General features: G+C 55.7%; 7 protein-coding genes across 11 annotated transcripts; 1 reads left to right on the top strand and 6 right to left on the bottom strand.

Annotated features, from left to right (window-relative positions):
- KVP17_000603 (uncharacterized protein) lies at positions 1-697 on the bottom strand (the record flags this gene model as incomplete). 2 transcript variants are annotated; one of them, XM_068515268.1, is made up of 1 exon in its annotated part: positions 1-697. In XM_068515268.1, a coding segment is annotated over one exon (697 nt), but the record flags the coding sequence as incomplete, so codon positions are not given. The 2 variants fall into 2 exon arrangements, with proteins under 2 accessions (XP_068373440.1, XP_068373439.1); XM_068515267.1 differs by having other exon boundaries at positions 6-697.
- Positions 698-724: 27 nt separating this feature from the next.
- KVP17_000607 (uncharacterized protein) lies at positions 725-1,204 on the bottom strand (the record flags this gene model as incomplete). The annotated part of the gene is made up of 1 exon (XM_068515275.1): positions 725-1,204. The coding sequence occupies one exon, from the start codon at positions 1,202-1,204 to the stop codon at positions 725-727; it is 480 nt and encodes a 159-aa protein (XP_068373445.1).
- Positions 1,205-1,374: 170 nt separating this feature from the next.
- Positions 1,375-1,629, bottom strand: KVP17_000604 (uncharacterized protein; the record flags this gene model as incomplete). The annotated part of the gene is made up of 1 exon (XM_068515269.1): positions 1,375-1,629. The coding sequence occupies one exon, from the start codon at positions 1,627-1,629 to the stop codon at positions 1,375-1,377; it is 255 nt and encodes an 84-aa protein (XP_068373441.1).
- Positions 1,630-1,923: 294 nt separating this feature from the next.
- KVP17_000606 (uncharacterized protein) lies at positions 1,924-3,300 on the bottom strand (the record flags this gene model as incomplete). The annotated part of the gene is made up of 1 exon (XM_068515272.1): positions 1,924-3,300. The coding sequence occupies one exon, from the start codon at positions 3,298-3,300 to the stop codon at positions 1,924-1,926; it is 1,377 nt and encodes a 458-aa protein (XP_068373444.1).
- Positions 3,301-3,658: 358 nt separating this feature from the next.
- Positions 3,659-8,897, top strand: KVP17_000602 (uncharacterized protein; the record flags this gene model as incomplete). 3 transcript variants are annotated; one of them, XM_068515266.1, is made up of 4 exons in its annotated part: positions 3,659-6,808; positions 6,835-6,963; positions 6,993-8,687; positions 8,720-8,827. In XM_068515266.1, 4 exons carry the CDS (start codon positions 3,659-3,661, stop codon positions 8,825-8,827), a joined length of 5,082 nt encoding a protein of 1,693 aa, XP_068373438.1. The 3 variants fall into 3 exon arrangements, with proteins under 3 accessions (XP_068373438.1, XP_068373437.1, XP_068373436.1); XM_068515265.1 differs by lacking the exons at positions 6,993-8,687; positions 8,720-8,827 and having other exon boundaries at positions 3,659-6,865; XM_068515264.1 differs by lacking the exons at positions 3,659-6,808; positions 6,835-6,963 and having other exon boundaries at positions 6,996-8,897.
- On the bottom strand, positions 8,894-12,012 carry KVP17_005184 (uncharacterized protein; the record flags this gene model as incomplete). Its single annotated transcript, XM_068514990.1, has 2 exons — positions 8,894-9,627; positions 9,657-12,012. 2 exons carry the CDS (start codon positions 12,010-12,012, stop codon positions 8,894-8,896), a joined length of 3,090 nt encoding a protein of 1,029 aa, XP_068373446.1.
- Positions 12,013-13,206: 1,194 nt separating this feature from the next.
- On the bottom strand, positions 13,207-15,825 carry KVP17_000605 (uncharacterized protein; the record flags this gene model as incomplete). 2 transcript variants are annotated; one of them, XM_068515271.1, is made up of 3 exons in its annotated part: positions 13,207-13,323; positions 13,353-15,788; positions 15,817-15,825. In XM_068515271.1, 3 exons carry the CDS (start codon positions 15,823-15,825, stop codon positions 13,207-13,209), a joined length of 2,562 nt encoding a protein of 853 aa, XP_068373443.1. The 2 variants fall into 2 exon arrangements, with proteins under 2 accessions (XP_068373443.1, XP_068373442.1); XM_068515270.1 differs by lacking the exon at positions 15,817-15,825 and having other exon boundaries at positions 13,353-15,811.
- Positions 15,826-15,865: the final 40 nt, after the last annotated feature.

The raw sequence follows: 15,865 nt of genomic DNA, 5'->3' as shown, positions 1-15,865 counted from the left end.
CCCACACATCTTTGGCCAGCTTTTCGACTCCGCCTCCGACGTCTTCGGACTCCAAAGAGCTCCGTACTATATTGTCAAAGTCAGAATCTCCAGAGAAAAGAATGATGCGGTCGACTTTGGGGTTAAAGCACGCCTTCGTTAACTCTGATGCGACGGCAACGTCACAGCCTCTCTGCACAGACTGACCCTTCCATCGCTTAACTCCGTAGGTCCGCGCCTCCACCTTACACCTCCTTCCATTGGTCCCATCGCCTCCCAGCCCCCCATTCCACTCATCCGACCCTACCTCGCTCCCTAACGGCTCCAGATCTCCTGACAAGTTCTCCGTTTTCTTGCCCTCACGGATCACCTTCTTCACCAAGCGTGTATACTGCCTGTGTTCCTCGTACAGACACTTTATCATGTGCTCCCGGATCTCGGCTTCGGATGACTTAGGCTTCATTCGTTTTAGTTCCTGACGGAACTGCTGCTCCTTGGACCTGAATAATCCTTCGTTCGGTTCAGTCATGAAAAACATAACCTTCGATGCGCGCGTCTTTGCGTGCCGCTCGGCGTTGAGCACGAGATACACCAGGTCCTCATACGAGAAGACATGACGATAGTACTGCTGCCAAGCGAGACGCACATTCTCAAGATCGACGAGTATGGTGCATGAGTGTATGGGCTTATCGAGATCCAGAGGAGCCGACGACGACATTTTCGAAAATTCGGATATTGACATTTGTCAACTGGCAAAGGCTAGCTTTTGAAGGGCAGATATCAACTCCTCAACTTTTGACATTCTGGTCACCGCCTCCGAGTACTCGTGGTCACTCACTGAGTAGTCGCTTGAGTCCGCGTTCAGTCGTTGATCGCTCACAACTGAAGGGGGAGCAGTCCGTCGAAGCGGCTCTCCTCTGAGGGAGTCTCTGTCTTGTGAGTCGTCGGAGATATAGCGTACTGCATGCTGACCGACAGGCATCTTGGGTTTGGTCTGCTGCTCGGCGCTAAAGGCGGCTTTGTGAGCGCCAGCAGAAGACACGGGAGCGTTTCTGGCTTCAAGGCTAGCTTGTACTGGCGGAGCATATCCGCGCTCTGTGGCTTGAAGACTGTCAACGTCGGAAGCGCTCAGCGATGACCACACAGATTCATATGTCATTCCCAGCCAGTAGAATCCTTGCTGGTCGAAACAAATGACACGCATCTTCGGATAGTATAACTTCATTATTCACAGATCCACACTACGAAGAGACGAAGTTTATTCATAACCAAAATTGCTTGTGGGCCGTCTCTTCTCGAAACCGGGACAGCAACCGAAACCCCTGTCTAACCTCCACGCCACTCCGTTGTCTACACGTTTACATGCTAGTCATCATACCCAGACGTCGGCCACACTCATCCAGGGACGTACATGTCTGAAAGCTCTAGACGTTTATGGCCGTCTCCAGTGAGTCGCTTTGCAAAGATCGTCGAGCTGCCTGAGTCCAGCAAGGCCTGGACTCCTGGAGGCAGGTCGCAGACAGCAGCTGGTTCAGCGATGGGGCCTTCGTTGGCGAATCGGACCTTCCGCTTCATGCCGAGGGCGCGCTGCAATGCCTGCGTGCCCACTTGCACTCCAGAGTCGCCGAGATGTTCTTGGCACTGGCTCATCACCACGTCGCCGACGTGCGAGGCAAGCAGTCGCTCGCCAGCCACATGGTTAGGGGTCAGAGGGACCTCTACCGTGCCGGGCTCGAGTCTATCCAAGGCACGCCATTTAAGGAACGCAGCTCATTATTCACAGATCCACACTACGAAGAGACGAAGTTTATTCATAACCAAAATTGCTTGTGGGCCGTCTCTTCTCGAAACCGGGACAGCAACCGAAACCCCTGTCTAACCTCCACGCCACTCCGTTGTCTACACGTTTACATGCTAGTCATCATACCCAGACGTCGGCCACACTCATCCAGGGACGTACATGTCTGAAAGCTCTAGACGTTTATGGCCGTCTCCAGTGAGTCGCTTTGCAAAGATCGTCGAGCTGCCTGAGTCCAGCAAGGCCTGGACTCCTGGAGGCAGGTCGCAGACAGCAGCTGGTTCAGCGATGGGGCCTTCGTTGGCGAATCGGACCTTCCGCTTCATGCCGAGGGCGCGCTGCAATGCCTGCGTGCCCACTTGCACTCCAGAGTCGCCGAGATGTTCTTGGCACTGGCTCATCACCACGTCGCCGACGTGCGAGGCAAGCAGTCGCTCGCCAGCCACATGGTTAGGGGTCAGAGGGACCTCTACCGTGCCGGGCTCGAGTCTATCCAAGGCACGCCATTTAAGGAACGCAGCGTCGGCTTCTACCAGCCCGATACGAAGAACTTGCTCTAAGTGCGTTTTAGCATCAGACACCTTTTCCACAGCCACATTCCGGCCGCTGGAGTCAGCAGGCTCCACGTCCTCCAATTCTGTTTCTGCATGGTGCAGCTCAGCAAGGGCGTTAGCCAGCAGTTGGCTGTGATGAGACATGCATCTCTTCGTTCGGAGGTTTTGGCGGCCGGCACGCTGCGCGTTCGTGGCGCCGGGCCAATGATCGATATCGGTCTGAGCGTGGTGTGGGTTAGCAAGTTGGTCGATGTGCTCGTCGACGAACTCTACTTCGACGGCGGTTTTAGGAGCCCCGAGGTGGCTTTTGTCTGGCTTCTTCCTGTTGTCAAACGCTTTCTTTATCATTTCCTCCGGGGATGATAACATCTCGGTGTACTTGTAATGAATCATGGCCTCATGGGCGGCATCACAGAGCAAGAGCTCATCAAGATCCACCTCCTGAGGCAGAATGTTGTGATCCTGCCTTTCATTGTCATCCTCAACAGTACGTGGATGAGGCCTTTCATTTTCATCCTCAGTAATACGTGGATGAGGCCTTTCATTGTCATCCTCAGTAATACGTGGATGAGGCCTTTCATTGTCATTTGCGCGGGTGGTCTCAGCAAAAAGCGCCGAGGGCATATCTACAGGGAGCGGCACTCTTTCCGTCCATTCCGACCACTTCGGAGCGGTTTCTACAGCTCCGAATCGGATTGGGGGGGGTATATGTTTATGGGATGGCTTCTTGCGAGCCTTCCGTTTCTTGGACCTCCTGCGTCGCCGACGTCGACGCGGAAGGGGATGTCGGTCGAATAACCTGGGGCAGCATGTATGAGGTTCGTGCCGTCGACATACATTTGGACCACCTGACTGGATTGAACGCTCTCGGTCTCCTGTTTTATCGTTCAAACTTGACATGAGAAACCGGCCCTGGATGATGTGAATGAGAACATCACTGTGGGATACGATTTCAATGCGTCGGAGCATCTGCACGTAATGATTGATTTAGATCGATTGTTCTCTGGCGAATGTACCTCAAAGATGTGAATGACGTATCTTTGAAGCACGACTCCCAGTCCAGAAATGGCTTCTCCCTTACGACGCTCCAGTTATTTCCAAAATGAACGAGTATTTTCCTCAGCAACGGCAACGGTTCCCAAGGGTTGGAAATGTATCCCAAGTCAAGGAATGAGGCAGTCCTTGCTTCTGACCCACAATTGCCTTTATCCACAGTTAGTGTACATAAAAGGGGACAGATAGATCGCTTTCGTGGAAAGCAAACTCATCCGCAACGCTTTCCTGTCAGAAAACGACAATTTCATAAATCTCATAAATATCCTCAGGCATGCTACGCATCGTCCATCGCATGCGCAGTGTTAACAACGCCAACGGATCACTGGCAGTTGCGGGCGCGATCCTTTCACCCATGGTAATGTACGACGAATTGCCTTTGCGGAAACGCGCCAACGGGTATTGGAAAAGACGTCCGGGATATATTGTTTCGCCACCGGTTCAGGTCGCGCGTCGCCGCCGAAAGCGAAGAAGACCCAGACGACGTAAGGTCCACAAGAAACGGCGTCGCGATGTGCGCAACGTTCCACGAGCGGTCCAATTTGGAGGGTTGGGGAATGTCCAACCGCTCTTCCCGGACAACCTGGCGTTGCCAGAACGACGCGCCCCGGTTCCTGAGAAAATTCCCGACCTTTTCACAGAGGGCAACAACGCACCCAACCCACCTAAGCACGTGCCACCCATGCCCCGTAACCACACCTTAAGTCGCCCCCCAGACCAAGATCACGAGGAGATGATGACTCCCCAGCAGGCCGCCCATGAGGCCATGATTGAATACAAATACACCAAGATGATGTCGTCCCCTGAGGACATGATCAAGAAGGCGATCTACAGCGGGAACACGCCAGACAAAAGCCACCTCCGGGCTCCTAAAGTATTCCCTGTAGTCGCCTATCGCGATGAGCACGCCGACCAGCTGGCCAACGGAGGCTCCGTTACCGACATTGAGAAATATCCAGGCGCCACCAATGATGAGCGCAAGGACATCCAGGCCTTCCGGGTCAACAGGGCCCAAGATGACTTGGCCGCAAAGGTAGCACTAGTCAAGGCGAATATTAACATGCTAAGTGCTAATGGGAAGGACACCGCGCAAGCTGAGGCGGAGCTCGAGCAGTTGACTCGGGTACTTATGGCCAAAGTGAATGCCGAAGCTGATAAGTTTGACGCCCTCTCCAGTTTGGCCGCCAAGAACCCCCTTGGTGTCCAGACGCCTATGACTGCAGCGGACGGAGCGGCGTGGTTCGCGAAGTTCCCTGACGCTGAAGATGAGTACTTGTGTCAGTTCAGGGATAGGGACCCTTCTGGTAAAACCGGAGTTGAGATGATTGGTAAGATCCTCGAAGACAGGAGGAAAGTCCGCTTTCAGTTGCCGCCCGCAGATTCCACTCTGAGGCAGGCTAGCAGGCAAAGACCTGTAGTTCCTCCACCTCCACCACCGTCGATTCCTCCACCCCAGCAAGTAAGTCCTCCACCACTAAGGCCAAGTCGTCCACCCCAGCAACTACTAAGGCCTTCCGCCCAGCAAGCGGTAAGGCCTCCACCAGCGCCGATTCCTCCACCCCAGCCTTCTCCCACTCCGCCTCGTCCTACCCGTCCGAGACTAGTCGCCCCGATAACCCTCCAAGACGAATTCGAGAACAAGATGCGGCACGAGAAACGCTGGAACGGCCCCACTGAGCCAGCGGCCGTTACTTCTCCTTTTGCCCCTTCGGGCTCCCTGCAGGTCGGTGAGGACGTCTCGGCCTTCAGAATTCCTCAAAGACCTCCGCCACCCGACCTCTCCCCTGTGCAAGGCAGGGAGCAGTCTCCTCTTAGGTCTCCTGTGAGGTCTCCTGTGAGTCTGGAAAGTGATGGCTCCGACCTCGGCAGCTGGTTTCGTCGACCTCAGGTATCTAACCTGCAGTCTTTGGATTTCGCTGACATATCACGGCCCCTCCACTCGCCGACTGAACTGAGGATGAGATCGAGTCCCATACGACTGTCACCCCGCTGGGATGTTTCTGTCGATTCTGACCTTGAGACGACGGATGTGGAGGATAGCGTATCGCAGCTGTCTCGTCACCCTGAGCATCACACACCTCAACTTGGAGATTATACTGAGATGAAACGTCCTCGCATGTCGGAGGCGGATAACTCCGCCTATCACGGTCCAAAGACCATGCCCCCAGACCGTTTAGCTACACAGACTCTGGTGCGCTTGATGTCGGATACGAGGACTCTCCCCGTTGGGCCCGAGAAGAAGCTCCCTTCCACACAGCAAGCTGGTGTGGCCTCTGGAGAGTCCACCACGCGCGCCAGCGGTGTACCGGAGTCTGTAGTTGACCTTGACAGGAACTTGGAGTTCAGGCGGCGACCGCGCCTGAACGCCTGTTCGTCGCTCGAGAAGCCTGCGAGGCCGGTGGCTTCCCCGTCAGTGGACTACGACGTTCCAAGGGCATCCACCGCCCAATATCCTCACCACAACGTTCCAAAGCCATCCACCCCTCAATTGTCTCACTACGACGTGCCAAACGCATCTACCCCCCAATCTCCTCATTACGCCGTTCCGAGGGCCTACATTAGAGACCAGTCCGCCCACTACCAAAACGTTTCAGTTTCCTACTGCTCTACGGAACATCCCACGGAAGCGAATCCCCTTGGCTTGTCGACTCTGTCGCAACCCGGCTCGATTGTGAAAGATGACCAGGACTCCAGGGAATTAAAGAGAGCCCCGAACGGACTCAGCCTCCACATCCCTCCAAGGGAGCAGTCAACCGGTTTCCCTGGCTACTCATCCCCTCCCCCCGCAACCCAACGGAAAGAGATCGACCCGTTTCGCCATGTAATGTCCTGGGATATGGTCCTTCCCATATCAGACGCCACGAGAGGTCCCCAGAATGCTAGCCCCGACTCCGGGCTTGACTCGCCCATGAGCTCTCTGAGTTTGGAGGGCCAAGGTGACGGGCACCTACCAGAGTACGACATTCCGTATGCCCATGCTTCTGCACACCTTTCGCGCAGAGACGGGCCACCCCCGCTGCCAAAGGTGCCACCTCCAGCCCTTTCACCATCTCCCCCTGTGGGATTCGGCAGCTTGAGCGCCGTTGCAGCATCCATGTCGGACCTTGACGCGCTGGAAACCGACTTCAGTGCTAGCACGGAGACATCAGGCGTCGGTATTCTTAATCTGGCCCAGTTTGAGAAGCAACGTCCAAAGGACAACCACAGAGACGAAACTGACATGGAGATAGAAAGGCTGGAGGCCGACATACAGCGGGAGACAGACGCTCAGAACAAACACATCGACGAGTTACAACAGGACCTGTCGGCTGAGGAGGGAAGGGTCACCGTAGACCAAGACTTCTTCCGGGGCAAAATCGCATACATCAGCCGGTTGATGGAGGCAGCGACCACTAACGGTGACCAAGCAGAGATATGTCGCCTGGTGAATCTTCTACAGTTCTGCCATAGAAAGATAAGAGAAGCACAGACGAAGAGATGAAGAAGTGTGAAATGTTTGATGCACGCCTAATTGCATTTGTGCTGTTCGTAAAAAAGTGGTTATCGGAGGAACTCAGTGTTTTTTCGATGAGCATCACAGTAGGGCGCCTTTAAGGGGACTAACTCAGTCTATGTGTCCAATCGCTGGCATAGACTTGGAACACCACGGGCTTCTGTTCCAGTTCAACTCCATTCGAGAGTGGAAGCGGGACGTCACCAATGCCGACCTTAAAATTCTCCGAACGAAGGTTAATCGCTTTCTGGAGCAGTACACTCTCAAACAAATCGACCTCTGCCATGCCCTAGGCTTGGCACAGACGTACATGTCCTTCTTCGTACGAGAAGGCATGCAGGCGAGTCTGGGGCCGAGGAAGCGGGTGGAGTTCTGGGCGGTGCTTACCGAATTCTTCAGGCAACTCGCAGAAGAGACCTTCCCCATGACGCAACTGATTGAACTGCGTGATGATCGTGCCCAGCGCAGGGAGCACGCCCGTGTGAACAGGCGGGCGTGGGGCGAGCTTAGCGGCCGTCGGAAAAGCTCTCCGCTGACGTCGAAGGACATCGAGCCGTTCGTGGACCCAACGAAGGAGAACCAGACCAAAGAGGGCACTGGCTGGTTGACCAATTCAAGGCAGGAATTTCAGCACGTTCTAGCCAACGGCTACCCTGATCTCTGGCAGCTGAGCGACATCTGCTTACAGTACAGGCAGCAGGAGTATGACCAACTTGGTAGACCTGGAATGTTGGATGGACTGGCTCGGTTCGAATCTGATTTCGTCGACCTGGACCCGTTCCTGAGTCAAGCGGACGCTGCGGGACAGGCACTTTTTCTGCCTGAGAGCGTTGGCAGCGACAGCCCCAAGAAAAAGCGACGGAAGAAGCACGATTTTAGCGTCCGCGCGCCTGCTTTCGCTCTGATGGCTTCGCCGGTCATGACGAGCAAGCGGCAGATTGGCGTCCTCTGTCTGCCCTTTTTCAGCACATTTGTCGCTCGACATAAGGCGCCCAGGCGCTACCTAGAGAAGGTGAGATGGTCGGGCGGACTTTTCTGTCTGACCACCTTGAGGCGGCTATTGACCCCGCGGACCCTGCCAGCCATTGATGATGTAGCTTGCGATCTGGACGAACAGCAAGGGCCCCACGAGTGGGTACTGTGGAACCTCTACGAGGCCCCTTCTGTATTGTACGCCTTCATTGTCACACGGATCGGTCGGGAACTGGGCCATGATGCCGAGTTCGTTGATAAAGTGTACGCCCAATGCCAGCTGCAAACTGCTGATCAGAGATTCGTCAACTTAGCGTTCATGGAAGCCGTCAAGGCTGCGGGCGATCGCCTGCACGACGAGGTGCTGGAGGCATTCGGATTCTACGCCACAGAGTCGGTACCTGAGTCTAGCGACGAGGCTCCCGATGACGACGCCCCCGAATCCGAGGCTGTGGACGTGCCGATCACGAACCTCGACCAGGCCCCCGAGCGAGCACTAGCCAACGCTGAGGCGCGCCTCAAGGCGCTATGCACCAGACAAGTCTGTCTTGAGGTCAAGGTGCAAGAGCTGGGCTATGCGGTGTCCGATGCTTTCCAGTGGGACCTCCGTTCGCCACCTGAGCTAATGGCGCCTCTGTTCGACGACAGCCCAATAAGGGCACACCTGTACATCGCCGGAATACGGCAACTAATGCTCCTCAGACGTGAATTCGCTCTTCAGACTCACCGAGCCTTGAGGCCTGATCCCAATCATATGACGCTGCAGCAGCGCTTCAAGCGGCAACCTGAAACTGTAGAGTGGCCGATTCCCTTCAAGTTCCACATCGATGATTCGGATGTCAGACAGCGGCGGGAGCTGACCTCGTGCAGACCGCGAGGCGGGGGGCAGTCCCCTTCCCCACCTTCGGAATCCGAACCGGCCCCCGGCATTCGAACGAGGCTCAGACGCTCAATGCGCCTGGATACTCAAAGAACTGAGGATGTCGAGGGCAGCCCCGTGTCGGAAGGCTCCTCTGATGAAGATCTATCGTCTATTTCACTAGATTAACACAACCGCCGTGTTGGTTTTGCTGGCAGCAGTTGGAACAGCCGTTCCGCTTGCTCGTGAGTGATTATGCCTTCGGCAGTGCCACGCCGCAACGCATCTCTGTAGGGCAGGTCAGCCTCTGCTTGCGGGTGCTCGGTAGAGACGCGGGTGAGGACGGGCACAGAACACTTGTAGTTCACGTACAGCGTGGATCCAGGGGACAATAGCTTGGCTTCACCGTCGATTTGAATGGGCATCATGTTCCGCTCGTCGCCGGAACGCGAGAAAAAGCCCGCACGTCGATGAACACTTGGCAGTTTCAGCACAACGGATGACCCCTGACATATCATTATGGGGTCCGCGAGGCCAACTTGCATCTGCCCCAGGTGGATCAGGGACCGAATAGCGACCACCTCGATCACACTGTCATGGATGTCCTGAGGTACGAAATTCTCTCGTCCATAGCCCGTATGTCTGTTTGGGGTCGTAGATCTGTGCATAGACTGTGACCGCTTTGCCTTTTTGGGCTTCGGCCGCATGTCGAAGGGGAGTCGCGCCCGGTTTTCCTCGGATAGGGATCGAGGACAGGTCACGCCGTTGACGGCGGCTGTCTGTGCTATGGTGGTTCGGCGCTTCCGAGGCTTCTTTGGAGACTCACTGGGTTTCCTGATGGAATCCGTGCTGTCAATAGGCCTCAGAGACGAGCATGACATGGTTTGTGGAAGCTTCTCACGTCGAATGTCTGGGAATACTGCATAAGTGATGTTCTCGTTTTCTCACAATGCTTGCGATAACTACGAGGCCTCCATAAATTCAGCCCGCCACTGAAAGAGGGGATGTTCACAACGATAAGCCCTTCAATGTGAGGTTCGGGAAGAGCGATTTCAACGCCGTCGCACCATATCCTCAGCTGGGACAAGTCGATACGATCCTCAGTCAAGTACTCGCGGAACCCCATTTCACCGTAGATGGCTTGGTTCCCCACTCGCGACCTGAAAAGCTCTGGATGTTCCATTCGAAGCCGGTGGAACTTCAGGGATATAGAGGCGCAGATCCCTAAATCCATGTAGTTAAGCATGCCGATGCTACCGTCGTGGTCGCCCTCAGGCGGTAGGGGAGGGGCACTGGAGCCGAATCCCGCCATCAGCTGCCAGACCCAATCGGTAGGCAGGGGTTTCGGGTGCTTGAAGCAGAGCTCTTGCTTGAGGTCCACCTCGGCCTTGCGGTCGGCCTCAACGCATCGAACACTCCAGAAGTCTAGCAAGGTCTCCCGGGCCGCCATGATCTGCGATAAGTGTTGGGGAACCTGTCCATCGAAGGACGGGCCCCATCCCAGTACTCGCGAGAGGTCGTTTCCGGTTCCAAGCGGAAGGACACCGACTGGAAGGCGGATATCGGAGTCTATGGCGCTTATGTGTGCCATGATGCTGTTGATGGCCCACCCTACGCTTCCGTCTCCGCCGCAAACCAGAACCCGGCCTCGACGCAAGTCGACGAGGGAGGTGAACCACTGCAGGGCGTCCTGTGCTGCACCAGGCGTTAGTGGCACCACCTGCATCGGATTTAGATGCGCGTAGAGGTCCTTGCAGAGCTCGTCACCAAGTTGCCCACCGCTTGAAAGGTTCACGAATACCAGCAGCGGAGAGCTGTTGGCAGGCAGAAGGCGGTCGAGGTGCGTCTTGCTCAGGACCCTCCAGATTGGCGCGTGACTTGGACACGAGTGTGCGATCTCCGACATCTTCTCACGCTGCAGGGCGCGGCGGCGTAACTGCGGCTCCTCTGGAACAGGGGCCAGCGACTCCACAGCAGGCTCCATCACGTTCTTAAGCCGCGAGCTGAGTCGATTAAGTTTCGACATGCCTTCGGCCAGCTCCTGCAACCCCTGAGATATGGACTGCGTTATTGCCCGGTCATCGTCGACTGCACGCGTACCCTTGCCTAAGTCGACAGTCACGACTCCTGGTGGCACGACAGCAGTAGAGAATTGCCCGAGATCGCACCAGGAATTGTCGATGTTGTTGTGCCGCCCTAAGCAGCTTTCGTGGAGGGTGCGCTTGCACCACAGGCATCTCAATCCATGAAGACCGAATTGCGAGGCACAAATTATTCCACAAACGCCGCAGAGGGAATCTGCAGGTAGGTTTCCATGCACCCATAGGTGCTCTAGGGGCGTCTTCTGCATTGGGCACTTGCAAAACATTTTCTCGACTCGGCCCAAACATGCCAGGTGGCTGGTTCGGTGGCACACCCGACATACCAAACCTGTATTGCGGAAGATCCAGAATCCCGAGATTAGCTGGGAGCATGCCGAACAGTACCGCGGTTGACTGGAAGTATGGAATGACTGCCAATGGTGTCGACTTCGTTTTAGAAAGAACCAGCGGTTGTACTGGGTAGACACTCTGAAGCGCCACAGCACTACTGAGACCAAGACAAGCACCAGCAATACTACCGGCACCACGTAGACCAAAACGAAGCCAACGCCGGACCCATGGACCAGCAGGCTCCGCCACAGCCCCTGTATGCGGTTGTAGGCGGACAGCGCCAGCAGGCGCAGGACATCCCCGGCGGTAAACTCCCGAGGCGGAACGGACACGCAGTTGCTTAGTGATCCAGGCCAAAAGAGTCGTCCATCGCCCCACGTTGCCTCGAGTCGCGGCGTCGACGTCACGAAGGGGGAGGGGAAGGCTGAGTGTAATGTGGGACACATCTCAAGACTTGGTAGGGCGTCGTCGAAAATGAACAGCTCCAGCTGCCGATCAATGTTCGCCAAATTAGCGGGCATCCCACCGTAAAGAGGCACGTCCACACATCCGGACCAGTCCTCAACGAAGCTGCGTAGCGGCGGAGGTACAAAAATGCTGGAGTGCCCGTCATGAGCGCGCATCACGGCCTGCCGGACGACTGCATGGAGCGGCGTGTAGTAAAACAACGCCTCTACGTAGGCGTCACACAGGAATGCAGACGGATGGACGCGCTGCTCGCTTGGATATGACAGCGGAGGCTCTCGGGCGGCCTTCGCTACCGCGGCTAGCGGCCCCAGTAACAGGCGCGGGACACACACGCTATTAGATCGCGACAGGGACAGTAAGTGCCGATACAAGGACGCAACGAGAACTTCCTGCACCGCGGGCATCAAAGGACTATTTTAGTGTCAGGAACTTGCAGAGCCTGTGAGCCTGGCACAAGGCCAGTGGAGGGGTCAGTGCACTGAAAATTGAAATTCGCAGTCGAACTGTTGCCGAAAACTGCAGGTCGGGTGTACGTGACAGATAATGAGCTGGTGTGGGAGTTGCGACGGGCTCAGATGGTTCGAGACAGACACACGCTTAGAGGAAATACGACAGATGATCCAAGACAATGTTAGCGAAATTGCCGACGAACGCCGGTCATTGCAGAGACACGTGACGTTCGATCACGCCATCAACCGTTCGGAGTGCGGACCCCTCGAGACTCTCGAGGGGTCGGAGGGCCCATCCCAGAGGATGGCCTCTCCCTCCTCAGAGAGGGAGTCGCCGGCAGCTCGGTTAGCTGCCAGCAACGTGAGTCGGTGTCTTGCGGAGTTCGACGTTGAACCTCCACAGTCGCCTTCACAGTCCGTAGGTTCTTTCTTTGCCAAGGGCTGCCACCACTACCACTGCGCCAAGTGCGGGCAAATGCCAGGGATGACTGAGAGTTGTCCGACGAATACGGACTACCTTGATGAGCCATGCAGAGGCTGTCTCCACGGTCGGAAGGGGTTCATTGATGAGATGGGTTGTGGAGGCGTCCGCATTCGACCGCGACTGGAGTCGGTGAGTCTGGTAGAACCTATCCGAGATTCGTGCCTTGTCCTTCTGGTTAACGTATGCAGTTCGGCTCTTAGGAGCCTATGCGCGCCGCTACATCCCTCAAGTATGCTGTCGAATGCAGTCGACACCAACATTGATATTTCTTGGAAGACCTTACTGGAAACCAGTCACGTCGAGTTGGACGAGTGCCGAGTGATATCAGACACTGGGAGGGTAGCGCGATTCGTGGTGTCTTCATGGGTGGCGTTCTGCTTTGGAAAGCAGTATCGGTTTCTCCCGCGGAGGCCGACTTTGGCTCCAATCAGCGGGCCGCTCACGCTTGGTGACGACGAATTCCTGCTGCTTCGCCTTCTGAGCCCCAACCCCACCTGTACGGAGCATGCGACCCAGTGCTGGGTTTGTATTGCCGCCTCAATTCTGTCGGCAAACGAGGTAAAAGACTATGGTTTGTTGGGTGCTGACACTGTGAAGCTGAGTCTCTTCGGACCCAGAGATAAAAACGTAGATGAGGTTGCAGTGCTGGTAATGACGGCGAAGGACTAAGGAATGGTGCTTATGGGCTTCACTTGCCAGAAAAGTCCCGGAATGAGGAAGAATATGACAAAAAGGGCCAGGAAACCTAGAATCAAAAAGGCGATCTGGAACCGCCGGTACCACTGAATGTGTATGCGAATTGCCACCTCACCTTATTGGCGTTCTGCTTGGCTCCGGAACTGAGCCAGTCGCTCCATTTTCGGCCAGCAGAGGGCTTCGTGAGGCTTGGGTCCGTGTTAGGTTCGCCTCTCCCCAGCCCCACTTCCGTGGCGTCTCTTTGAGGCACAATCTGCACGGTGCATTGGATATAGCCCACTACCTCTCCTGGCTTTTGTTGGTCGTTGTTCAACTTGGCTTCCAAGTCGTACTCCAGCTTGGCTCCCTGCTTTAGACACTGGGCCAAATACCGCCTTAGATCTAGATTTGCCTCCCCAATAAAACAAGGCGCTGCAATAGGACCTCTATCATCGTACAGAGAGAGCTGCAGGAGACACATGCCTCCTGGCAGCTCTATCTGAGGAAACACACACCTCCAGTTGAATACGGCATTGCCGTTCGTAGAATTGAAGTGAATATCGGTTTCCTGCTGCGCTGCGAAGGCGCCTTTGTACTGAGGGCAGTCCACACTTATCTTCACGAGGGCATCTAGGGACTCCTTTCCTGTGAGGGCGATATTGGCGGCCCTCACACCCCAAACGACGACGCGAACCTCCACAAAACCAGCATCGGCCTGCTTGAGGTCTCTGGGAACCCACGAGGCCGACTCAGCAGGCAGGAAGGCCTCTAAAAGAAACTCGACGCTGCCGCAACCTCCCAACCCATCCAGCGTCCGGGTCAAGAGCAGGGTCTCGTAGGGGAACTTTCGCCGGTTTTTCAGAGACTGCCAGGCGTCAGAGAGCCAGCGGGTCTCCAAATCGATCTTCCCGGATCCGATGCGAACGTCGCGGCGAGGGTCGTCCTCGTCCTGCTTCTGCCACACGGCTATCTCAACGACGGCCTGCTCGGGCATGTTGACCTCACGCTCGAAAACGTAGTACCATGACGGGTTGTTAGTAGCCTTAGGCGCCACTTGCCGGGCCGATGACTTCTGGTCGCCGCAGTAGAACACGAGGTAGGGATTCAGAGGGCCGGAGATCTGCCCTGGGACCGCCGTGATCCCAACACCGTTGAGAACGTAGAGCCTTATGTGCAGTCTAGGTGGGAGATTTCCCCGGAGCTTCTTGTACATGACGCGCTCGTCCTGCAGGTAGCCAGGAGTCCGGCTTGCGGACGTAGCAGACTTTCGGCCCATGTACTTCACTGCCTCCTTGTACTTGATCCCCACAACGATACGTGACTGACCCGTGCAAAGCAGCTTGCCCTCCACCCTTCGCGTAAGCGGCACGACCTGCCACGGAACGTCAGCGGTGATCTGTTCGATGGTTCCCGAAATTCGGTTGATCCTATCCTTCAGCGCACTGCGAGAAGATGGCCCCGAGGCCGTGAGGAGGTAGTTGCGGGGAACCCGGACGTTCAGGGTAACCATGTTCTTCGAGATGCGGTGCACCTTCAGACCTGCACGTACAATGGACGCGTAGGCATCCAACAACTGGAAAGGCAGTCCTTTAGGGTGTATCCAATCATCAGGTTTCTCCGTGTCGTCCTCGATAAACGCCTTCAACGCTTTCTCGTCGGCGTTTGCGTCCTCGTTCTCCTTGTTCTCAGCCTCTTCCAGCACATCTACACCCAAAGCTCTCATCGTCCCGCTCCCCTGCTGCAGCTGACGCGCCATCATTTGTTGACGCAGGTCCAGAGAGAGCTGCAACAACTTCCGAGGATCGAATACTCTAGAGTAGTCATCTAAGGGTTCTACGGCCATCAGTGTCGTCGCGACTGACTTCACTGTCGGGAGCAAATCCAGCAGCCGCACACATCCCTCGCCAATAATGTTGCGTCGTCGAGCAGAAGAGTCATAGAACTTCAAAACCAAAAACGGGTCGTAAACAGGGTCTCGTGGTAGAACGACGTCTGCATGGAGTACAAAAAACCAGTCAAAGTTGCTTAAGGGAGTCGTACCTGAGAGGTACTTCTTGTTGACGGTTGTGGGGTCTGAGTAGCCTGAGGGCTGCCACTCTAACCAAGTCTCCACAAGGTCGGAGCCAAGATTCGTGTAATCGGGTAGTAGCATCTGTACAATCGGGAGCTTGATGGGTTCGGCTTCTTGCTGGCCACCGAGAAAAGACATTAAAAGGGAGGCCGGCTTCGACGTCCGGATGAGGTTACGAAGTCCAACATGCGAAATCATGAGGCCAAATTTCCGTAACGGCGGGCTAGACACCGGGGGAGGCACAACGGTGGCGTACTGAGGGCGAATGAGGTCCAAAGCCACAAGAATGTCCCCTGTGCGCTCCTGGAATCCGCGGCCTCCTTTCAGCTTCAGCCATTTGGGTTTCGCTGTTGCAGAGGCAGACTGCCCTGGGAGGGGGGGCACTGTAATCTGACTGATGTACGTGGAGACTTTGCCAATGAGCGCGTTGTCGTCTGTTTGTACGTCCACTACGTAGAGCGTCACGGGAGCTAGCGTAGGAACGCCGCTGTGTCTGTCAGTCTGCTTATACGGAGTCACTTGTGCTCACTGGAATCATTGTGTTAATGGATACGAGGTCGCAGAAAACTGGAAACTTG

Source organism: the organism of the source record quoted next (genome assembly GCF_019968985.1).
Source record: "MAG: Porospora cf. gigantea B chromosome Unknown PgB_NODE_522_length_15865_cov_131.02, whole genome shotgun sequence".
Taxonomy (NCBI): Eukaryota; Apicomplexa; class Conoidasida; order Eugregarinorida; family Porosporidae; genus Porospora; species Porospora cf. gigantea B.
Note: the sequence above shows the minus strand (reverse complement) of the source record. Positions and strands in the feature narration are given on the sequence as shown.